At 41.5% G+C, this 21,894-nt stretch overlaps 2 protein-coding genes across 4 annotated transcripts; one reads left to right on the top strand and one right to left on the bottom strand.

The window, feature by feature from the left end:
- Nucleotides 1-10,101: 10,101 nt before the first annotated feature.
- On the top strand, nucleotides 10,102-16,253 carry il7r (interleukin 7 receptor). The gene is made up of 8 exons (XM_068706839.1): nucleotides 10,102-10,232; nucleotides 11,980-12,139; nucleotides 12,222-12,376; nucleotides 12,823-12,974; nucleotides 13,058-13,211; nucleotides 13,293-13,410; nucleotides 13,493-13,565; nucleotides 13,959-16,253. The coding sequence occupies exons 1-8, from the start codon at nucleotides 10,151-10,153 to the stop codon at nucleotides 14,340-14,342; spliced, it is 1,278 nt and encodes a 425-aa protein (XP_068562940.1). The 5' UTR covers nucleotides 10,102-10,150; the 3' UTR covers nucleotides 14,343-16,253.
- Nucleotides 16,169-20,445, bottom strand: capslb (calcyphosine-like b). 3 transcript variants are annotated; one of them, XM_068706840.1, is made up of 5 exons: nucleotides 20,200-20,445; nucleotides 19,460-19,602; nucleotides 17,694-17,871; nucleotides 17,408-17,617; nucleotides 16,169-16,603 (listed from the first exon to the last, which is right to left on the bottom strand). In XM_068706840.1, exons 2-5 carry the CDS (start codon nucleotides 19,594-19,596, stop codon nucleotides 16,502-16,504), a joined length of 627 nt encoding a protein of 208 aa, XP_068562941.1. In that variant the 5' UTR covers nucleotides 19,597-19,602; nucleotides 20,200-20,445; the 3' UTR covers nucleotides 16,169-16,501. The 3 variants fall into 3 exon arrangements, with proteins under 3 accessions (XP_068562941.1, XP_068562945.1, XP_068562944.1); XM_068706844.1 differs by having other exon boundaries at nucleotides 19,460-19,598; XM_068706843.1 differs by lacking the exon at nucleotides 16,169-16,603 and adding an exon at nucleotides 16,636-17,276.
- Between the last annotated feature and the right edge of the window lie 1,449 nt (nucleotides 20,446-21,894).

Below are 21,894 nucleotides of genomic sequence, written 5' to 3'. Positions count from 1 at the left end.
CTAACTATAAACCTGAACCAGCCCTAACTATAAACCTGAACCAGCCCTAACTATAAACCTGAACCAGTCCTAACTATAAACCTGAACCAGCACTAACTATAAACCTGAACCAGCACTAACTATAAACCTGAACCAGTCCTAACTATAAACCTGAACCAGCCCTAACTATGAACCTGAACCAGCCCTAACTATAAACCTGAACCAGTCCTAACTATAAACCTGAACCAGCACTAACTATAAACCTGAACCAGCACTAACTATAAACCTGAACCAGTCCTAACTATAAACCTGAACCAGCCCTAACTATGAACCTGAACCAGCACTAACTATAAACCTGAACCAGTCCTAACTATAAACCTGAACCAGCCCTAACTATAAACCTGAACCAGCCCTAACTATAAACCTGAACCAGCCCTAACTATAAACCTGAACCAGCCCTAACTATAAACCTGAACCAGCCCTAACTATAAACCTGAACCAGCCCTAACTATGAACCTGAACCAGCCCTAACTATGAACCTGAACCAGTCCTAACTATAAACGTGAACCAGCCCTAACTATAAACCTGAACCAGCACTAACTATAAACCTGAACTAGCCCTAACTATGAACCTGAACCAGCACTAAGTATGAACCTGAACCAGCCCTAACTATGAACCTGAGCCAGCACTAACTATGAACCTGAACCAGCCCTAACTATGAACCTGAACCAGCACTAACTATAAACCTGAACCAGCCCTAACTATGAACCTGAACCAGCACTAACAATTAACCTGAACCAGCACTAACTATGAACCTGAACCAGCCCTAACTATAAACCTGAACCAGCACTAACTATGAACCTGAACCAGCCCTAACTATAAACCTGAACCAGCACTAACTATGAACCTGAACCAGCACTACGTGTAAACCTGAACCAGCACTAACTATAAACCTGAACCAGTCATAATTATGAACCTGAACCAGCACTAACTATGAACCTGAACCAGCCCTAACTATGAACCTGAACCAGCACTAACTATAAACCTGAACCAGCACTAACTGTGAACCTGAACCAGCACTAAGTCTAAACCTGAACCAGCACTAACTATGAACCTGAACCAGCACTAAGTGTAAACCTGAACCAGCACTAACTATAAACCTGAACCAGCCCTAACTATAAACCTGAACCAGCACTAACTATGAACCTGAACCAGCACTACGTGTAAACCTGAACCAGCACTAACTATAAACCTGAACCAGTCATAATTATGAACCTGAACCAGCACTAACTATGAACCTGAACCAGCCCTAACTATGAACCTGAACCAGCACTAACTATAAACCTGAACCAGCACTAACTGTGAACCTGAACCAGCACTAAGTGTAAACCTGAACCAGCACTAACTATGAACCTGAACCAGCACTAAGTGTAAACCTGAACCAGCACTAACTATAAACCTGAACCAGCCCTAACTATAAACCTGAACCAGCCCTAACTATAAACCTGAACCAGCACTAACTATAAACCTGAACCAGCCCTAACTATAAACCTGAACCAGCCCTAACTATAAACCTGAACCAGCCCTAACTATAAACCTGAACCAGTCCTAACTATAAACCTGAACCAGCACTAACTATAAACCTGAACCAGTCCTAACTATAAACCTGAACCAGCCCTAACTATGAACCTGAACCAGCCCTAACTATAAACCTGAACCAGTCCTAACTATAAACCTGAACCAGCACTAACTATAAACCTGAACCAGCACTAACTATAAACCTGAACCAGTCCTAACTATAAACCTGAACCAGCCCTAACTATGAACCTGAACCAGCACTAACTATAAACCTGAACCAGTCCTAACTATAAACCTGAACCAGCCCTAACTATAAACCTGAACCAGCCCTAACTATAAACCTGAACCAGTCCTAACTATAAACCTGAACCAGCACTAACTATAAACCTGAACCAGCACTAACTATAAACCTGAACCAGTCCTAACTATAAACCTGAACCAGCCCTAACTATGAACCTGAACCAGCACTAACTATAAACCTGAACCAGTCCTAACTATAAACCTGAACCAGCCCTAACTATGAACCTGAACCAGCACTAACTATAAACCTGAACCAGCACTAACTATAAACCTGAACCAGTCCTAACTATAAACCTGAACCAGCACTAACTATAAACCTGAACCAGCCCTAACTATGAACCTGAACCAGCACTAACTATAAACCTGAACCAGCCCTAACTATAAACCTGAACCAGCACTAACTATGAACCTGAACCAGCACTAACTATAAACCTGAACCAGCACTAACTATAAACCTGAACCAGCCCTAACTATAAACCTGAACCAGCACTAACTATAAACCTGAACCAGCCCTAACTATGAACCTGAACCAGCACTAACTATGAACCTGAACCAGCCCTAACTATGAACCTGAACCAGCACTAACTATGAACCTGAACCAGCACTAACTATGAACCTGAACCAGCCCTAACTATAAACCTGAACCAGCCCTAACTATGAACCTGAACCAGCACTAACTATGAACCTGAACCAGCACTAACTATAAACCTGAACCAGTCCTAACTATAAACCTGAACCAGTCCTAACTATAAACCTGAACCAGCACTAACTATAAACCTGAACCAGCACTAACTATAAACCTGAACCGGCACTAACTATTAGCGTGATTAAAAGAAGAAAGTCTTCAGTCTACTCTTACATGTGGTGAGCGAGTCTGCCCCCCCCCCCCCCCTCCAGACTGAAACTGGAAGCTGGTTCCACAGAAGAGGATCTTTGGTTGAATTGAAACAGATGGAATTGTGTTTTGCCGTCTTTGGTCTCGAGCTCTCCGGTCTTGTTGTTGTGTTGAAAAGTACTGCAAAATGTGTACTTAAGTGTTGTACTCTGTGTACTTCCTCTCAATCATTGGTAGAGTCAAGAAGCAGCTTTGAGTCTGGCTGCAGATCACATGACCTGCAGCTCTGTCTCTGTGTCCCAGAGAGACGGTGTGAACTGGAGGAGGAGGTGATTCCCACAGCAGCCCTCTGTGTCAGTTGTTCCAGCTGTCTGTGGTTTACCTGTCGCTCAGGTGGAACACGGCGTCACGCCAACATCTCTCCTAGAAACACTTATTTATATTTCTCTTTACGTTCAGACTCAAACCAGCAGTGGATGTGTCTCCTAACAAGTGTCCTGATGTCTCGTAGAGCTCCATTAAAACACAGCTATTTATTCTGACTGAAGAACTCACTACAGCACCAAATGTGGATTCATCCGCCGCTGAAAATAGTCCCCAACAAAGACGCCATGTCCTGCTGTGTGTTTGATAAAAACGACATGAATTACCGATGAAACTATATGTTTGTGGTTTCAAAGATTTACGTCTTCAGTAGGAACCAATGAGACACAGACAGGAAGTGAGACGGACCAACGTGTTGTTTGAGTCTTTTGTTGACAAAAAGAAAAATACTGAAGAAAATCTGAGCCCACATTTAGTGTGAAGTCTGACGTAGAGATTCACTCTGTTGACCAATAACGAGCCGGCCTGAGGGAGCCGGCCTCTGATTGGACGCAGCTCAACAGCCGCGCGTCTCCGTCCAGTTAGTCGGAGTAAGAAGAGTTTCACTCGTCAGCAGACATCAAGCTGTTCATGTTTGAACTTGTTGAGCTTCATGTTGAGCTGCTGCTCTGTTTTTACTCAAACTGAAGGAAGAGGATGTGGTGACGAGTCATTTCTGAACAAGTCGAAACCTCATCTCTGTTTGCACGACGTGCAACACCTCTCTACTCAAAACCTGTCTGTCTGTCTCTCTCTCTCTGTCTTCTGTCTGTCTGTCCTCTGAGGACACACCGATGAGACAGATGTAGAACACGTCTTGCTGAATAAACTCCCGACTAGCGGCGCAGCAGGAAGCGTTGGTTTGTTCTCTGGAGCTCCGGCTTCACTCAAATCCATCAACAGGAGATTTTACCTGATGTGGTTTCATTCTGCGGGTGGAGGTGGAGCGAAGGGACAGAAATAGACGTCTCTACCAGTGCGTACATATATGTATATGTACGTGTGTATATATATATGTATGCACATGTATGTGTCAGGAGGAAGGACTTCCTGAACTGAACCTACTTTGATTTAACATCCAGCGTGACGAGAATGAAAACGTCTTTATGATTTCATCTTCACGTGAAACGAGACATCAGCGTCCGCTGGTGTCTCACTGAAGGACACCTGGACGTGTGGACGGTAGCTCGACCCGCTGAGACGCATCCGTCCATCAGCTGTCAGTCAAACCCAGTCTGAGCCCGCCCACAACCAGCGTGAACCATGACAACATTAATATGCTGACATTTAAACTCTATGATCATAAACCTTTACGTCAGATATTTAAAGCAGGATGAGAAGTTTTACTTTTGATACTTAAATTATACTAAATACTACCACTACTACTAAATGAACCTGTTGAGATGTAGTCAGCGTGATGAACCAGCCCGCCTCCACAAGTACAACAAGTATTTGTGTACATTGCGTGTACTTCTACAGCGAGCTGAACCCACCAGGATCCAGAACCACAGTAAACAGGTGGCTCCTCAAACACACCAAACCACAGCTGAAGATGTTCACAGATGTTGAGCCCAGATATGAGGCTGAGGCTGTGGTTATCCGGGGGCGGGGCTTATCATCCAGCCCGGTCTGCTACCACACACACGTACAAATACACACACTCACACGTACAAATACACACACACGTACAAATACACACACACACACGTACAAATACACACACACACACATACAAATACACACACACACACACACGTACAAATACACACACTCACACGTACAAATACACACACTCACACGTACAAATACACACACACGTACAAATACACACACACACACGTACAAATACACACACACACACACACGTACAAATACACACACTCACACGTACAAATACACACACACGTACAAATACACACACACACACGTACAAATACACACACACACACATACAAATACACACACACACACACACGTACAAATACACACACTCACACGTACAAATACACACACTCACACGTACAAATACACACACACGTACAAATACACACACACACACGTACAAATACACACACACACACATACAAATACACACACACACACACACGTACAAATACACACACTCACACGTACAAATACACACACTCACACGTACAAATACACACACACGTACAAATACACACACACACACGTACAAATACACACACACACACATACAAATACACACACACACACACACGTACAAATACACACACTCACACGTACAAATACACACACACGTACAAATACACACACACACACGTACAAATACACACACACACACATACAAATACACACACACACACACACGTACAAATACACACACTCACACGTACAAATACACACACACACGTACAAATACACACACACACGTACAAATACACACACTCACACGTACAAATACACACACTCACACGTACAAATACACACACACACACGTACAAATACACACACTCACACGTACAAATACACACACACACACACACGTACAAATACACACTCACACGTACAAATACACACACACACACGTACAAATACACACTCACACGTACAAATACACACACACACACACACATACAAATACACACACTCACACGTACAAATACACACACACACACACGTACAAATACACACTCACACGTACAAATACACACACACACACGTACAAATACACACACACACGTACAAATACACACACACACATACAAATACACACACACATACAAATACACACACACACACGTACAAATACACACACTCACACGTACAAATACACACACACACACGTACAAATACACACTCACACGTACAAATACACACACTCACACGTACAAATACACACACACGTACAAATACACACACACACGTACAAATACACACACTCACACGTACAAATACACACACACACGTACAAATACACACACACGCGTACAAATACACACACTCACACGTACAAATACACACACTCACACGTACAAATACACACACTCACACGTACAAATACACACACACGTACAAATACACACACTCACACGTACAAATACACACACTCACACGTACAAATACACACACTCACACGTACAAATACACACACACACACACACGTACAAATACACACACGCACGTACAAATACACATTCAAATACACTACGATCTTACTCTAGTATTCTGGAGGGAGACGTGTTTTCTACCAGATTACAGTCGAAGTTAAAACAGTTTGAAACACGTAAAATAAACTAAACCACAATTCATCAAAAGTACTCTGTTGTGTTTAGAGGTATAAGTACTCGGTTGTGTTTAGAGGTATAAGTACTCGGTTGTGTTTAGAGGTATAAGTACTCGGTTGTGTTTAGAGGTATAAGTACGTGGTTGTTTAGAGGTATAAGTACTCGGTTGTTTAGAGGTATAAGTACTTGGTTGTTTAGAGGTATAAGTACTCAGTTGTTTAGAGGTATAAGTACTCGGTTGTTTAGAGGTATAAGTACTCGGTTGTTTAGAGGTATAAGTACTCAGTTGTTTAGAGGTATAAGTACTCGGTTGTTTAGAGGTATAAGTACTTGGTTGTTTAGAGGTATAAGTACTTGGTTGTTTAGAGGTATAAGTACTCGGTTGTTTAGAGGTATAAGTACTCGGTTGTTTAGAGGTATAAGTACTCGGTTGTTTAGAGGTATAAGTATTTGGTTGTTTAGATTTATAAGTACTCGGTTGTTTAGAGGTACAAGTACTCGGTTGTTTAGAGGTATAAGTACTCAGTTGTTTAGAGGTATAAGTACTCGGTTGTTTAGAGGTACAAGTACTCAGTTGTTTAGAGGTATAAGTACTCGGTTGTTTAGAGGTATAAGTACTCGGTTGTTTAGAGGTATAAGTACTCAGTTGTTTAGAGGTATAAGTACTCGGTTGTTTAGAGCTACAAGTACTCAGTTGTTTAGAGGTAGAAGTACTCGGTTGTTTAGAGGTATAAGTACTCAGTTGTTTAGAGGTACAAGTACTCGGTTGTTTAGAGGTATAAGTACTTGGTTGTTTAGAGGTATAAGTACTCAGTTGTTTAGAGGTATAAGTACTCGGTTGTTTAGAGGTATAAGTACTTGGTTGTTTAGAGGTATAAGTACTCAGTTGTTTAGAGGTATAAGTACTCGGTTGTTTAGAGGTATAAGTACTCGGTTGTTTAGAGGTATAAGTACTTGGTTGTTTAGAGGTATAAGTACTTTGCTTCCATGATTTTCTCGTCGTCTCTGAACTCTGAATCTGAACCACAGCCGACGCCCACGGACGCATTCGAGAGCTCGAACGTCCCACCAGCCCCTCAGCCCCTGAACCCACCGCGCCTCATCTCCTCCCACGACTGCTTCTTGTCTCCGTCTTCATTAGAACCGACTCTGCTCTACGAAACATGAACCATGTTCATAAAAACATGATGATGTCATAGAACTGTGTCATTTACAGGGAAAAAACAAACTGTGAAATGATCAAACATGAATGAACTCATGAATGAACTCTTTAATGAACAAGGATCCTGCAGGACGTATGGACACAGTTCATTGGTCTCCTGGTTCAACCTACAGGATGAAGACCATGGATGCTGACTGAAAGCTCCTCACAGACGATTATTTTAGTGAACTGATCTAAAGGTCACTTTGTTGACACGGTTGAACTTTTGTCTAATGTAGCTTTCAAACTTAAAACTCTGTTTTCTTCCTCCTCTGCGTCTGAACTTCCTGCCTCTCATCAGGTCGAGGCGGCGCGTACTGCACCACCATTTCCCAGCATGCACTGCTTCACAACATGAAACATGTTCCTGTGCCTTGAAACTACCTGAAGAGCTGAGAAAGACATGCTCATGAGACACTGGGACAGAAACCAGTCAGAGACACTGGGACAGAAACCAGCTAGAGACAACAAGGACAGACCGGTAACGAGGACAAACAGGTAACGAGGACAGACAGGTAATGAGGACGGACATGGGACAGACAGGTAACGAGGACCGACAGGTAACGAGGATGGACAGGTTACGAGGACGGACAGGTAACGATGACGGACAGGTTACGAGGACGGACAGGTAACGAGGACGGACAGGTAACGAGGACGGACAGGTTATGAGGACAGACAGGTAACGAGGACAGACAGGTTACGAGGACAGACAGGTAATGAGGACAGACAGGTTATGAGGACAGACAGGTTACGAGGACAGACAGGTTACGAGGACAGACAGGTAACGAGGACAGACAGGTTACGAGGACAGACAGGTTGAATATGGAGCTCGTAGTAAACTCCGACATGTTTACAAAGTGGCCTCATTTGAAACAGAAGACAGGAAGTGGTTTTAGGTTTTAGGTTTCTGATTTCATGTTCATGTGACGGAGAGGAAGACGAGAAACAAATGAGATCTCTAACATGGAAGAAGATGGTTGTAAAAGATATAAAATAGTTACAATTATGCAATAAAATATAGAATATAAAATATAGAATATATATCCAATATTATTCTCTTTTAGCTCTGTTTGGTTTCCACCTCCTGAAGGAAACATCTGTCTCTTTACCTGATGACTGATCCTCTAAGTTCACCAGCTGGTTTATAACTGAGTCTGTCTGAACAGAGAACCTGAACAGGTAGAGAACAGAGTACCTGAACAGGTAGAGAACAGAGTACCTGAACAGGTAGAGAACAGAGAACCTGAACAGGTAGAGAACAGAGAACCTGAACAGGTAGAGAACAGAGTACCTGAACAGGTAGAGAACAGAGAACCTGAACAGGTAGAGAACAGAGTACCTGAACAGGTAGAGAACAGAGTACCTGAGCAGGTAGAGAACAGAGTACCTGAACAGGTAGAGAACAGAGTACAGGTAGAGAACAGAGTACCTGAACAGGTAGAGAACAGAGTACCTGAGCAGGTAGAGAACAGAGTACCTGAGCAGGTAGAGAACAGAGTACCTGGGCAGGTAGAGAACAGAGTACCTGAACAGGTAGAGAACAGAGTACAGGTAGAGAACAGAGTACCTGAACAGGTAGAGAACAGAGTACCTGAACATGTAGTGAACAGAGTACCTGAACAGGTAGAGAACAGAGTACCTGGGCAGGTAGAGAACAGAGTACCTGAACAGGTAGAGAACAGAGTACCTGAGCAGGTAGAGAACAGAGTACCCGAACAGGTAGAGAACAGAGTACCTGAGCAGGTAGAGAACAGAGAACAGAGTACCTGAACAGGTAGAGAACAAGAACAGAGTACCTGAACAGGTAGAGAACAGAGTACCTGAACAGGTAGAGAACAGAGAACCTGAACAGGTAGAGAACAGAGTACAGGTAGAGAACAGAGTACCTGAACATGTAGTGAACAGAGTACCTGAACAGGTAGAGAACAGAGTACCTGAACAGGTAGAGAACAGAGTACCTGAGCAGGTAGAGAACAGAGTACCTGAACAGGTAGTGAACAGAGTACCTGAGCAGGTAGAGAACAGAGTACCTGAACAGGTAGAGAACAGAGTACCTGAGCAGGTAGAGAACAGAGTACCTGAACAGGTAGTGAACAGAGTACCTGAGCAGGTAGAGAACAGAGTACCTGAACAGGTAGTGAACAAAGTACCTGAGCAGGTAGAGAACAGAGTACCTGAACAGGTAGAGAACAGAGTACCTGAACAGGTAGAGAAGTTGTCTCTGTAGCTGTGTCCACGGTGTGTGAATGTGAGAGGATCTGAACTGTACGTTTCTTGGATAACAGCGTCTGCTAAATGACTGTGGTGTTTAGTCTCATCTTTGTTGTGCACAGTTACCACGGTAATAAACCACAGTTTGACTTTCTGTTTGTTTCAGCCTCTGATGGAGTTAACTCTTCTTCTTCTTCTTCTTCTTCTTCTTCTTCTTCTTCAGTTGTTTTCTGATTTACATCCTGTGAGCAAAGAAGTCAACTACCCTCCCTCCTTCCTTCCTCCTTCCTCTCGCCACTCCTTCTTCCTCTCTCCTCGCCGGCTGACGAGAAAAAGCCGTCATCCGTTGAGACGCTGTGAGTTGTGAGTTGATGTCTGCAGCGGTGAGGAGCTCTGAGGCTCTGAGGCTCTGAGGAGATGCTGCTGTGCTGCTGGATCGCTGCTCTGCTGCTGCTGCTGCCGGCTGTGAGTCGCACTGAGAGCGGAGACGGAGACGATGGTGAGAAGACCCTCAAACCAGAACTATGTATCTGAGAGTATTGAAGACCTGATCCTGGTTTATGGTTCATCTCAGAGGTTGATTTTAAGTCACTTCTTAAAACACATTTCAACAGACTGGCTGCTGTGTGATGTCGTCGCTTTTCTGTTTTATTTTTATTTGTTGATTTTACTAAATTATATTACAATTGTATTTTATTGTATTGACTGTCTCACTGAGCTTTCTCTTATTATTTATGATTATTATTATTATTATATTTATGTGTCATGACAAACATCTGGTCCAACATGAGATCACAAGTATCACATAAATAAATAAATCACCACTAGAACGTGTTTTTATATTCTAAATGTTTTAACATTTAGACTCTTTGAGCATCGTCCATATGATGACATCATTATATTGATATAATGATGACATCATTATATTGATATTATATCAATATAATGATGACATCATTATATTGATATAATATCAATATAATGATGTCATCATATCAAAATGTTTTTAAACACACTCAGACCTTATTGATTATGATCTTGTAATGCAGCTCTGAGCAGATATATGAACATGTTCTCTGTTATTGATCTTTATCATGTTTCATGTTTCATTATGACTGAGTGAATGATGTCATATGTACAGACTCAGTCTTCAACGTTCACATGGATGCTTCCTCTTCACATCGTCTTCATCAGGGTTTTAATTATCTTCTGCAGCTTCATGAAGCAGAGTGTTGAAACATGAAGGTGTTGATCGATGAAGCTTCATGAGCTTCATGAGCTTCATGAGCATCATTGAGCTTCATGAGCATCATGAGCGTCATGAGCGTCATGAGCTTCATGAGCGTCATGAGCGTCATGAGCGTCATGAGCGTCATGAGCTTCATGAGCGTCACGAGCTTCATGAGCGTCACGAGCGTCATGAGCTTCATGAGCGTCACGAGCGTCATGAGCTTCATGAGCGTCATGAGCTTCATGAGCGTCATGAGCGTCATGAGCGTCATGAGCTTCATGAGCGTCATGAGCGTCATGAGCGTCATGAGCTTCATGAGCTTCATGAGCGTCATGAGCTTCATGAGCTTCATGAGCATCATGAGCTTCATGAGCAAGAAGCACGGTTCATCACAACACTTCAACCCTTCACTCCTCTGCAGCGATTCACATTTTTATTCATTTTAAAGTTCATATTTTGGGTTTTGGACAAAGACGTTTGAGGAAGACGTCTTTAAATCTCTTTAAACTGGAACCAGAACGAACCTCTGAACCTATGAATGAATATGAATGTGTGAATATGAATATGTGTTTCTCTCAGTAGAACTCAGTTAACGTGGATCTACTGTCATTAAACGTGAATGGATGGATTAGAGATATTATATTTTATATTATAGCTCTTCATCATATTTATACTGAGCCTCTTCGTCTTCAACCTCTCATTGTATTCACTGTTAAATCTTCACTGTGTGTGTGTGTGTGTGTGTGTGTGTGTGTAAATGTTTGTATATGATATGTATTCTTTAATTTTACAATTATTTTCTTTTTCACAAAAGTAAATGTGTGATCCACTGACTTTGTAAATATTTATCTGGTTCTTTGTCCTCGTTACCTGAGTCTCAGAGTTCTGTTCATCGTGAGTCTCTCTGTGTTTCAGGACGTTAATATTAAAACTCTTCTTCTTCTTCTTCTTCTTCTTCTTCTTCTTCTTCTTCTTCTTTTTCTTCTTCTTCTTCTATGGATCTGGTTCCTCTCAGAGCCCAGAATCAGCTGCTCCTCTCACATCCTGAACACAGGAAGCAGTCTGAGCTGTAAACTGGTGGGAGGCAGGAACGACCACGAGGATGATGAAGATGACGAGGGTGATGAAGATGACGAGGGTGATGAAGATGACGGCGTCGGGAACATGACAGTGTGGTAAAAACACGTGATGACGTATTCACTGAATGACGCGTCGGCGGCCCTGAGAGAAACTTCAGCTCTGCTCTTCTGTTCTCAGCTTCTTCGACTTCAGGCGCAGTGAATCCGTGTGTCTGGAGGCGTTCGGGGACACCGTGAGCTCCCAGGATCTGAACCCCCTGTGTCCGATAAATGTGACCGTCCAGCTGAAGAGAGGAGGCCGGATTACCACCACCGTTGACCTGATGAAGATAGGTGAATCTGAGTTCACGCTCATGTTTATACAAACCTCAGACATTCACCGAGGTGGAATATAAACCAGAATATAAACCACATTATAAACTAGAATATTGTAGTATTGACAAAATGACTCTACTTCTCTCTTGATTTATTCCCTCAGTAAACATTGTAAACATGAGTTTATGGTCTCAATCTCTAGTTTACAGTCTTCTTCAATACAGCATGATGTTCATTTAGTACATTATGCTCCATTTAGAGTCAAACAGACCATAAAGCAGGGGATGATTTAGGGGCGGGGCTACACGCTGATTGACAGGTCTCTAGGTCACTCCTCCTCAGTCCAGATATGGTCACTTCCTGTTTTCTGTCCTAAAATGGTCCAGATTTGAATTTGAAAGTGACATTTATCATGTGAAGTGATGATATCAGTGTTGTTTCTGGTCTTCTCTCTTTCTCTGCAGTTCAGCCCAAAAATCCTCAGGTGAAGAACGTGACCTTCGATGAGGACTCTCATCAGGTCGTGATCCGCCTTCAGACTCAGTACCTCAACGAATACATTAAAATAGAAAACCAACTCTTCCAGCTGATCATCTGGACGGCCGACAGCACGATAGTAACGTCACTTCTTCACTTGTTATCTTTCTACCGTTGGCGGCGTTCTGCAGCGACTGACTTGTTTCCCGTGTTTGACCACAGACTCAGAACGTGTCATCAGACACTCTGAAGATCGACATGGAGCACCTCCAGAAACACACCGAGTACCACGTGAAAGCACGATCGATCCCTGTGAACGGTCTGCAGGGTTCCTGGAGCGAGTGGAGCAAACCGTTCAAATTCACTACTCCGGCTGGTGAGAACCACGTTCTGCTTCTTTAAAACAGAGAAGAGAATAAAGACCTTATTTAACTGATATCCTCTCTTTTGTCTCCAGAAGAAGAAGGAGAAGTCCAGAAACAGACGGACGAAAGATGGGAGACAATCAAACTGATTGTGTGTCTCGTCGTTTTGGTGGTGGTGACTTCAAGTGTTGTTTTCTTCTGCAAGAACAAGTACGGCGTCTCTGCTTCCTCGTCACAAAATCAGTGTTTAAAGACGCGTGTCATATATTTATATTTTCTGTTTCCTTCACAGAATATTTACGTACATGTGGCCGAGCATCCCCCACCCCAAACACACACTGGTGCAGATCTGCAAGACGAATAAAGTGAGTCATGTTGAGACCATAAACTCATGTTTACAATGTTTACTGAGGGAATAAATCAAGAGAGAAGTAGAGTCATTTTAGACTAGACTTCTATACAACCAGAGGAGTCGCCCCCTGGTGGACACTAGAGAGAATGCAGGTGATACACATGAAGCTCTGACTTTACAGAACCAGAGGTTGACTCCTGGCCTTAACCAACCGAACTTTAAAGGTGCATAATAAGAGATTGGGAGCATGTCCACTGCCTCTCAACAGCTCTCAACATGGCGACGGCTGAGCCGGCATCTAGCAGCTAGCGGTGCTAACAGAGCTAACAACAGCAACAGTGCCAACAGAGCTAAGAGAGTTCAGGTCTGGACCATGACAAATATGATTTTGTTTCTCTTTTTGCAGGGCCTCCTATTGAACTTCAAACCTGAGGAGTTCAGCCCCCTCAAAGTGGAGAAAACAGAGAAGCAGTCGTATGAGGAAGCTGAGCCTCCGGTCGCCGCTGAAGCTGCTGCTGACGACATCCAGTCGAATCCGTCCTGCTCCACCCAGAGCTCCGACAGCTCCAGGAGCACCACCAGCGTCGGCACAGAGGAGCTGGAGCTCTCCGCCCTGCTGAGCAGGAGCTCCTCCTCCGACGGAGAGGACGGCCTCCGGAGCGTCGGTCCGTCCCCCGTCGAGGACCTCCGGCTCGGGGAGAGACCTCTGACACCTCAGCCCGAATGCAGCAGTGGAGGAAACGAGGCCGAGGCTTACGTCACCATGTCCAGTTTCTATCAGATCAAGTAGTTCAGCAGGGGGAACGGTGATGGACGGACACGTTTATTTCACTTATCAAACGAACCCTTCAGAAGGCTCTGAATCTGAGGGTTCCAACGTGGAGGTCATGGCCTCACATGAAGTCCGAAGATGAATCTCACGTCAGTCCGTCCACCACTTTGATCCAGAACTCTCTCAACAACTATGGGATGGATTTCCATGAAGGGTCTCACACACTTCAAATTTGTCGAGAGGTTCAATCTACTGATATTTTCTCCGTCCTACATGACGTTAACATGCTTTTTTAAAAGAAATATCTAAAGAATGTTTTGGACGGATTGTAATGAAATTTGGTTCCAACGTGCATGAAGTCCAGTCAATGACTCTCAATGACTGAGGCCACCAGCAGATCAAAGTTCACGTTAACCGACCACTCCTTCGATCTGTAGCTCAGTTCCAGAAAGTCGAGGGACTTTTTATAGACGGGCTCTTTTCAAAGTCTGTGCAGCAGAAATGTGGTGAGTAGCTTTGTTTACGTCGGAGGATTTTGTCCAGAATGTAACATGTAGCCGTTAGCTGAATGTGGGCTGATGAGCCGGAGGTTTGGAAATGTAGCTTTCTGTGTATTTCTGTGGCTTTTGATGCCATATGATTATATCAAGTATATTTGCATCATATCTCATACATTGTATACTGACATACCTCCTCATGGTGTTGTTGGAGGAACCTTAGGAGACCAAACCAGTGTTTCTGCATGTTTTACTTTACAAATCACAGAAAACAATCTGCCAGGCAGCCCATTGGTTAAAGGGTCAGTTCATCTTTTAGCTGTTCGCTGCAGTGAAAAATATATTCCAAGCAAGTCGCAATGAAACACATGGATTCAGATGACTGCCTGGAAGGTCACAAACAGGATGCTTTGGATTGATACAGACGGGTGACAAATGAAAGTTACTCTACACCTGCAGTAAAGTGTTCCCTTACCATAGATCCTCTACGCCTTCAACCTCCTCAAGAACCACTGAACAAATCCCTAGAATCTCCTCAATGACCATGACAACCACCTAACAAACCACAAAAACCACCTAAAAGACAAGTAGAACCTCCTCAATAACCACTAGAACAACCTAAACCTAAACCCGGGCCTTTGAGGAGGTTCTAAGTGTCCTTTGAGTGGTTCTAGGAGTTTATACTATCTAAATAATTCACAATTAGCCAGTTTATAAGTCAATTCAAACCAATAAAAAGCTGAAATATCTTCAGACGACACCCCTTCTATTGCTCACAGACTGTTTACCTGCATTCAAGCAAAGCCTGCTCCAACATGATTGGTTGAAACTACTCTAATTACAAAAAGCAGAATGCTTCCGATACCAAAATCTTGTCCGGTTTCCTACAGATTCTGAATATGTATAAAGAGATTATTAACAACCTAAAGGACCACCTGCTAAAGTAACATTTGAACCTTCTCAGGACCACTAAAAGGTCACAACAACCCCCTAAAGGACTTCTAGAACCTCCTTAATGTGAGATTAAAGTAAGCTCTAAACCTAGACAGTCTGGGTAGTGTGTAGTGCGTTCAGTGTGTTTCTCTTTCATTTGTCTCCTGTCGGTATCACGATTTGTGCTAAAACATACATGAACACCAGTGAGGTGTTAAAGAAAGCTGCTCTGTTAGTGGTTCATCAACAGGCTCTTCTTACTGTCCTAAAGCACTCAGCTGACCCAAACACAATGCTGCTTCTTAATGTATCTGACACAACCGACACCTCACGCTTTATTTTCTCCCAAATCTGTAATAATTCAACCCAGATTCAACTGTACTAAATATACTGTATATACTACATGGAAACGTCTGATTGTACCAACGTCTTTTATTCAAACAAAGCCTATATTGTTGCATATCAACATACAATAAAGTAGAATAGTTATGAAATCTGACTGCTGCCTATTGTTTACCTACAATACAACATGTTTCCCTATTCTAAATATGTATATTTAGATAATATTCAACGTATAAAAACTACAGAAAGTCATTCTTTAAAACATTAATTTAGAGAAATGATTTCCTAACTTCCAAAAGCACAGAATTGATTACAGCTGGTAGAACAGAGCAGATGGAATCAACTGAACACAATAATGATGATGAATTATTAACAGTTAGTGGAGTTCATTTGACTTCATTTGAGTCACAGTTTCCAGGCGTTTCTCATCATCAGAATAAAGTAGACGTCACTGTCAATGGAGGCGCTGACTCCACAGTAATAGTTGATAAACTCTTCTTTGGTCACCTGTTGATGAGAGGAAAGATTTACTGTTGAAGACGAACATGACGAAGAACAAAGTGTGTGTCAGTAAAAAGCAGATAAAAGAGGTCAGTTTATTATCAGAGAGCAGCAAATGAGCCCAAAGTCATTTATTAAGTCAACGTTCTGAGACTTTGACAAAGACGTAAGAAGTTAAATAGTTTGTTTAACTTGTTACAGAAACAGTATAAAAGTGATACAAATATGAAATTTAAATAGAAAAACAAAAGTCTCTCGGTGAGGATACACTTAAAGCGAGTGAGGAATGAGTCTGAGTCCAGAAACTGAAAATCAAAAAGGATGATTTTGGTTTTATTGAGATTCAACCTGCTGACAGAAACACTAAACTATCGTTCTACTGAGCTCTGTATCTTGTATGGTTCTTTAAGTCCAACTGTTACTTTGGTTTCTCTCTGTGGTACTTTTCATCGTAATCAACCATACAACATACTCTGCAGAATATTCCAGATTAAATAGAAAACACCATGAAATGGAAACATTTGCCTCCTCCCACCTCCTCCCGTACCGTGAGCTCGTTACCAGAATGACACTAAAGTCACAGTTTCCAGGCGTTTGTCATCATCACAATAAAGTAGACGTCTGTATCGATGGACGCGCTCACACCCGCATAATAATTCATAAACTCCTCCTGGGTCACCTTCAAAGAGTAATACCAGCATGAATATACATTTGTATCAATAACTACAACTTGTTTCAGGGCCAGAGAAATATCTCACTGTGTGTTCAGATGTGACCATCAGAGACAGGAAGTCATCACTTTAAAGTTACCTTTCCATCTTTGTCATACGGAGAGTCAAAGTTGTCCAGGAATGTCCTGAAGACCTGGTCCTCTGTCCACTCCCCGTTCTGATACTTGGGGTGGTACTTGGCGTTATAAACACCCTGCAGGTCTTCGATGGTGATCACCCCGTCGCCAGTCTTATCCAGCTTCCGAAATGCCTCCATGACCACCTCCTTTCTGGCTTTAGACATCTGCGGCTGCAGATAACAGATCAAGGAAGTTAAGAAACGTGAAATGCTCGTCAGCTGCACAGCAACCATTTTGTATTTTTACCCTCAGAGTTATAAGAAACTCGTCAAAGTCGATGGTCCCGTTCTTGTCCCGGTCAAAGTGCTGAAAGAGAGCTGCGGCTTCTTGTTTCTCGATCAGGATCCCGTAGTCGCTCAAACCCTTCAGGAACTCTTTCAGGTCCAGAGAGCGGTTCTTGTCATCGTCCATTATTTTGAAGGTTCTGACGAACACAAACACTGAGTCAGTGTGAAGTCATTTCATTTGTCTGTACAATCAGACCTTTGGCATCAGTTAAAGTACACAGGTATTCAGACAAATGTACTTAAAGTGAAAGTACTTATTGGTGGAACGAGTATTCAGATCTTTTACTGAAACAATACCAGAATTTAAAAATACTTTATTTCAAGTAAAAGTTCTGCATTGAAAGTAAACGCAAAAGTAGAAGTACTCCTGTGCAGTGAGAATGTTCTCCGTCAGTGTTACTGATTATTATTCTATTTGGTTTGAACTCTTGTCACATCAACATGTGAGCTGAATGTTAATGTTGTAGCTGGCTGTAGTTCATTTGACTCACTTAAATAGAGTTGGACAATTTCATCTATTGTATTTTTAATGCTCATTACAAGGTTTTAAAATCTTCATCTGCACAATAACCACTGACTCCAACCTCAGACTTTACCTGAAGTACAATGCTTCAGTAAACGTTCCTTCTCTGCAGTAGAAGTATGAGCTGACGGTGTCTGTAGGTGCAGGTTATGAAGAGAATCTACAGCTGAGGAGCGTCAGCCAACTAAACCACAAAATCTGCAACAACACAATTACGTGACAATAAACCAAAACGCATCAAAACATCCTGCAGCCACCGTCGACTCTAAGCGTAGCACGATGCACAGTTCATGTATCACAGGAAGACGGCGACCTCAGAACAGAACTGAAAGCGTAACAATCATCACAAAGCAACGAGCAAAACACAGTTTGTCAACGTGTGTCTTGCCAGTCAATGCCGGGCCTCAGAGAGCTGTCGTGTGGCCCCGGACAGTGACATGAAAGACATTATATTTGAATAATTTGCCCTAAATTTCATTGATTTCACACACATTTCACACACTGTGCAACTTCAGGCATCAAACTGCGACCCCCCAAAAAAACGTCTGTCAAGTTAGGAATGAAAGAATGAATGAAAGTGTAGAAAGAGATGGCAACTAAGTTCTGTCATCAAATGTCATGAAAGTCAAAGTATAGCATGTCATAAAGAAAGTCATAGAGTAGTAGAGTGTAGTATAGTATAGTATAGTATGGTATGGTATAGTATAGTATAGTGTAGTGTAGTATAGTGTAGTATATTATGGTATAGTATAGTATAGTGTAGTATATTATAATATAGTATAGTAATAGTATAGTGTAGTGTAGTATAGTATGTCGAAAAAAGTCATAGTATAGTATGTCGAAAAAAGTCATATTATAGTATGTCCTAAAAACGTCATAAGGGTTAGATATCCTGAATATTTAAATGACAATTGCACACATTATATAATTTACAGGTAAAACAGAGCCACCTGATCAATGGTAAGTACAAGACTGAAGTGACATCAATGTTTTCTACAAGGTTTAAACCAGCAACCCACTGATAGAAAGGCAGGTGTGCAACACACTGAGCCAACAAGACCAGTGATAGCAAACTCATTAAATACAATTCATAATGAAAAAGTCATAGTATAGTATATTGTAGTATAGTATAGTATAGTACAGTATAGTATGTTAGAAAAGCGTCATATAAACCGTAAACAGAGGAAGTGGGAGGAGCTCACCTGCCCAGACCTTTGATACCAGACGAGCCTCTGGACAGACACTGAAGTCTGAGTCTCTCCACCGGGTCAGAACACTCCTTCAGCTCACGCTTGGCCTTCATCGACATCTCTCGGTCGTGTCTGGACGTCCCGGCCATCGCTGCCTCCTCAAACACAACATGTGTGTTATTCAAAGGACTGCAGTCATTTCCAGAGAAGAAGTGGACATTACAGTGTTTCACTGCTGACCCCATTTTATTAATCAGTAAACATTATTGATTCATCAGAGACATTAGTGAAAATAATTAATAATTAGCTTTTATTTGCTGAGGATCAGAATGATTAATTACTTTTGACTGTTCTACATTTATGTGACATCTTTAGTTACTTTACAGATTAATTCATAAAGTATTTAATCAACTAATAAACAATGATGTATTATTATAGATTATAAAAAGTTATTAAAATGAGCTCCACCTTTACCAGCTGCTGCATTAAAGTGATGAACACGTGAATGCATCAAAAATATAATAATTTTATAATATAATATAATATAATTATATAATAATATAATATAATATCATTTTTAATGCAGTACTTTTATAAAAGAGTACTTTTGTTTCTTTTACTAAAGAAGGCATCAGACTACGTCATGTTTGGAAGCTCGTGAGAGCCGGAAGTAGGAGCGCTGACGGGCTCGTGCCAGAGGACCGTTATTATCAGTAAAACTCTATTTTCAGTCAAAAACATCAAAGACTCACCGACACTTTGATGTTTTTCTCTTCAGCTGGAAACAAACGAGCCTGGTTACCATGGAGATCTAGTGTCCTCTGCTGTGATTGGCTGTTCAGTCTCGGTGCGTTTTAATGAGCTGACGTCACACGGTCCGTTAAAGATCACTTTAAATAAACACATAAATACTGCTAAAAGTACCACTAAAGCTCCTGTAGGCGTTCGCTTGTACTCGGTTAGAGTACTTGTAATATTAAAGCAGTATTTCATTCACCATCGTCACAACCGGAAGTGCTGAAAAAGACAAAAATTTAAAGTTTAGCTACTTTTCCGGTGGTTGTTTCAAAATAAAAGCCTACAATAATCCTTCACATTAAAAAGCTTTTATTTTGTCACAGGAAGTGACGTGTGATCAGTAGAGAGGATCAATGATGACGTGTCAGCAAACATCAGTTCATGTGTTGGAAAATAAAACCATTTAATTCACAGTTAACTACTTCTGCTTTTTAACTCTTTTAAACGTTTCTGTTTGTCACTTCTGAAATCACAACCATTCATTTAATAACTCATGTTATTTAATGTGTCCTTTAAAATCATACTTGTCTTTAATGATATCACGTTTCGTTTGTCTTTGTGTCTTCTGTAGAAACACGTTGAATCTTGTTTAAATAGATGTGATCTGTCAAATGATATCTGGACCATTAATGTCACTTTATAACAACAGTAAGTCTCTGTTGAATGTGAGTCATTCTAACAGAATAAATACTACGTTGAGAACGTCTGTTTGTCTATTATTTATGTGTTTATTGTTTCATATGTGTTGACTCTTGTTATTGGTGTGACATCACGAGCGTTCACTGCCCTCTAGTGGTCAGAGTCTGGAGCTACACGGCTGCGTTTCTCAGAGGAAATGATGACAACGAGCCTCTGTTGATGCTGATCTAGTTCATGTTAAACAGGTTTCATGAGTTCTTGTTTCCTTAAAGTTATGTAACCTGAGAAACACTCGACGTTAATCTGCAGAGATATGACATCTGTTCACACTTTAGACTTTCTCTGGAGAAGCAGCATTTATTCAGTTTTCATGATCCACAAATCAGAGAATTCACAGTATTTATTCTGTTTAATCTGACTTTAACTTATTTTTATCTTCTATTTTATTTTGTTTTACTTTTTCAAAATTCTATTCATGTGAGTGTTTTAATATGATTTTTTTAAAATATGTCTATGATTATTTATTTGTAGGTTAAAGTTGCTCTAGTTGAAATAAACAAAGTCACGTGACTTCAGAGAAAATTTTCAGTGAAATCATGTGACCTCAGAGCGTCCAGCCCCTCTGATATAAAAACTCTCTGCTCTTCCTCCTCCTCATCATCAGAGACCAACAGCTCAGGTAAGAACACACTTTGACACACCAATGATGAATACTAAATGTATAAAGTAACTATCGTGGTTTAAAGAATATTAATGAGCACGTTAATCAGAAACTTAAAATATGAACTAGATCTTGTTGGTGAACTATCTGAAAGAAAAGAGATCAGATGAAGACGTTTATTGTGACGAGGAGAAATGTGAATTTATTAAATGACTAAATGAATATGATGACGTATGAATCTAAAGGTGCGTTCATTTGATCCACAACTAAATGATTAGAAGAAGGTGAAGAAAACTCTTTAGAGTGGAAACTTTACAACATGATCAATGATCCTACGGTATAATCATAG

This window comes from Cebidichthys violaceus, unplaced genomic scaffold (genome assembly GCF_023349555.1).
Source record: "Cebidichthys violaceus isolate CVI_PGR_0920_01 unplaced genomic scaffold, fCebVio1.0.p SCAF_12, whole genome shotgun sequence".
Lineage (NCBI taxonomy): Eukaryota > Metazoa > Chordata > Actinopteri > Perciformes > Stichaeidae > Cebidichthys > Cebidichthys violaceus.
Note: the sequence above shows the minus strand (reverse complement) of the source record. Positions and strands in the feature narration are given on the sequence as shown.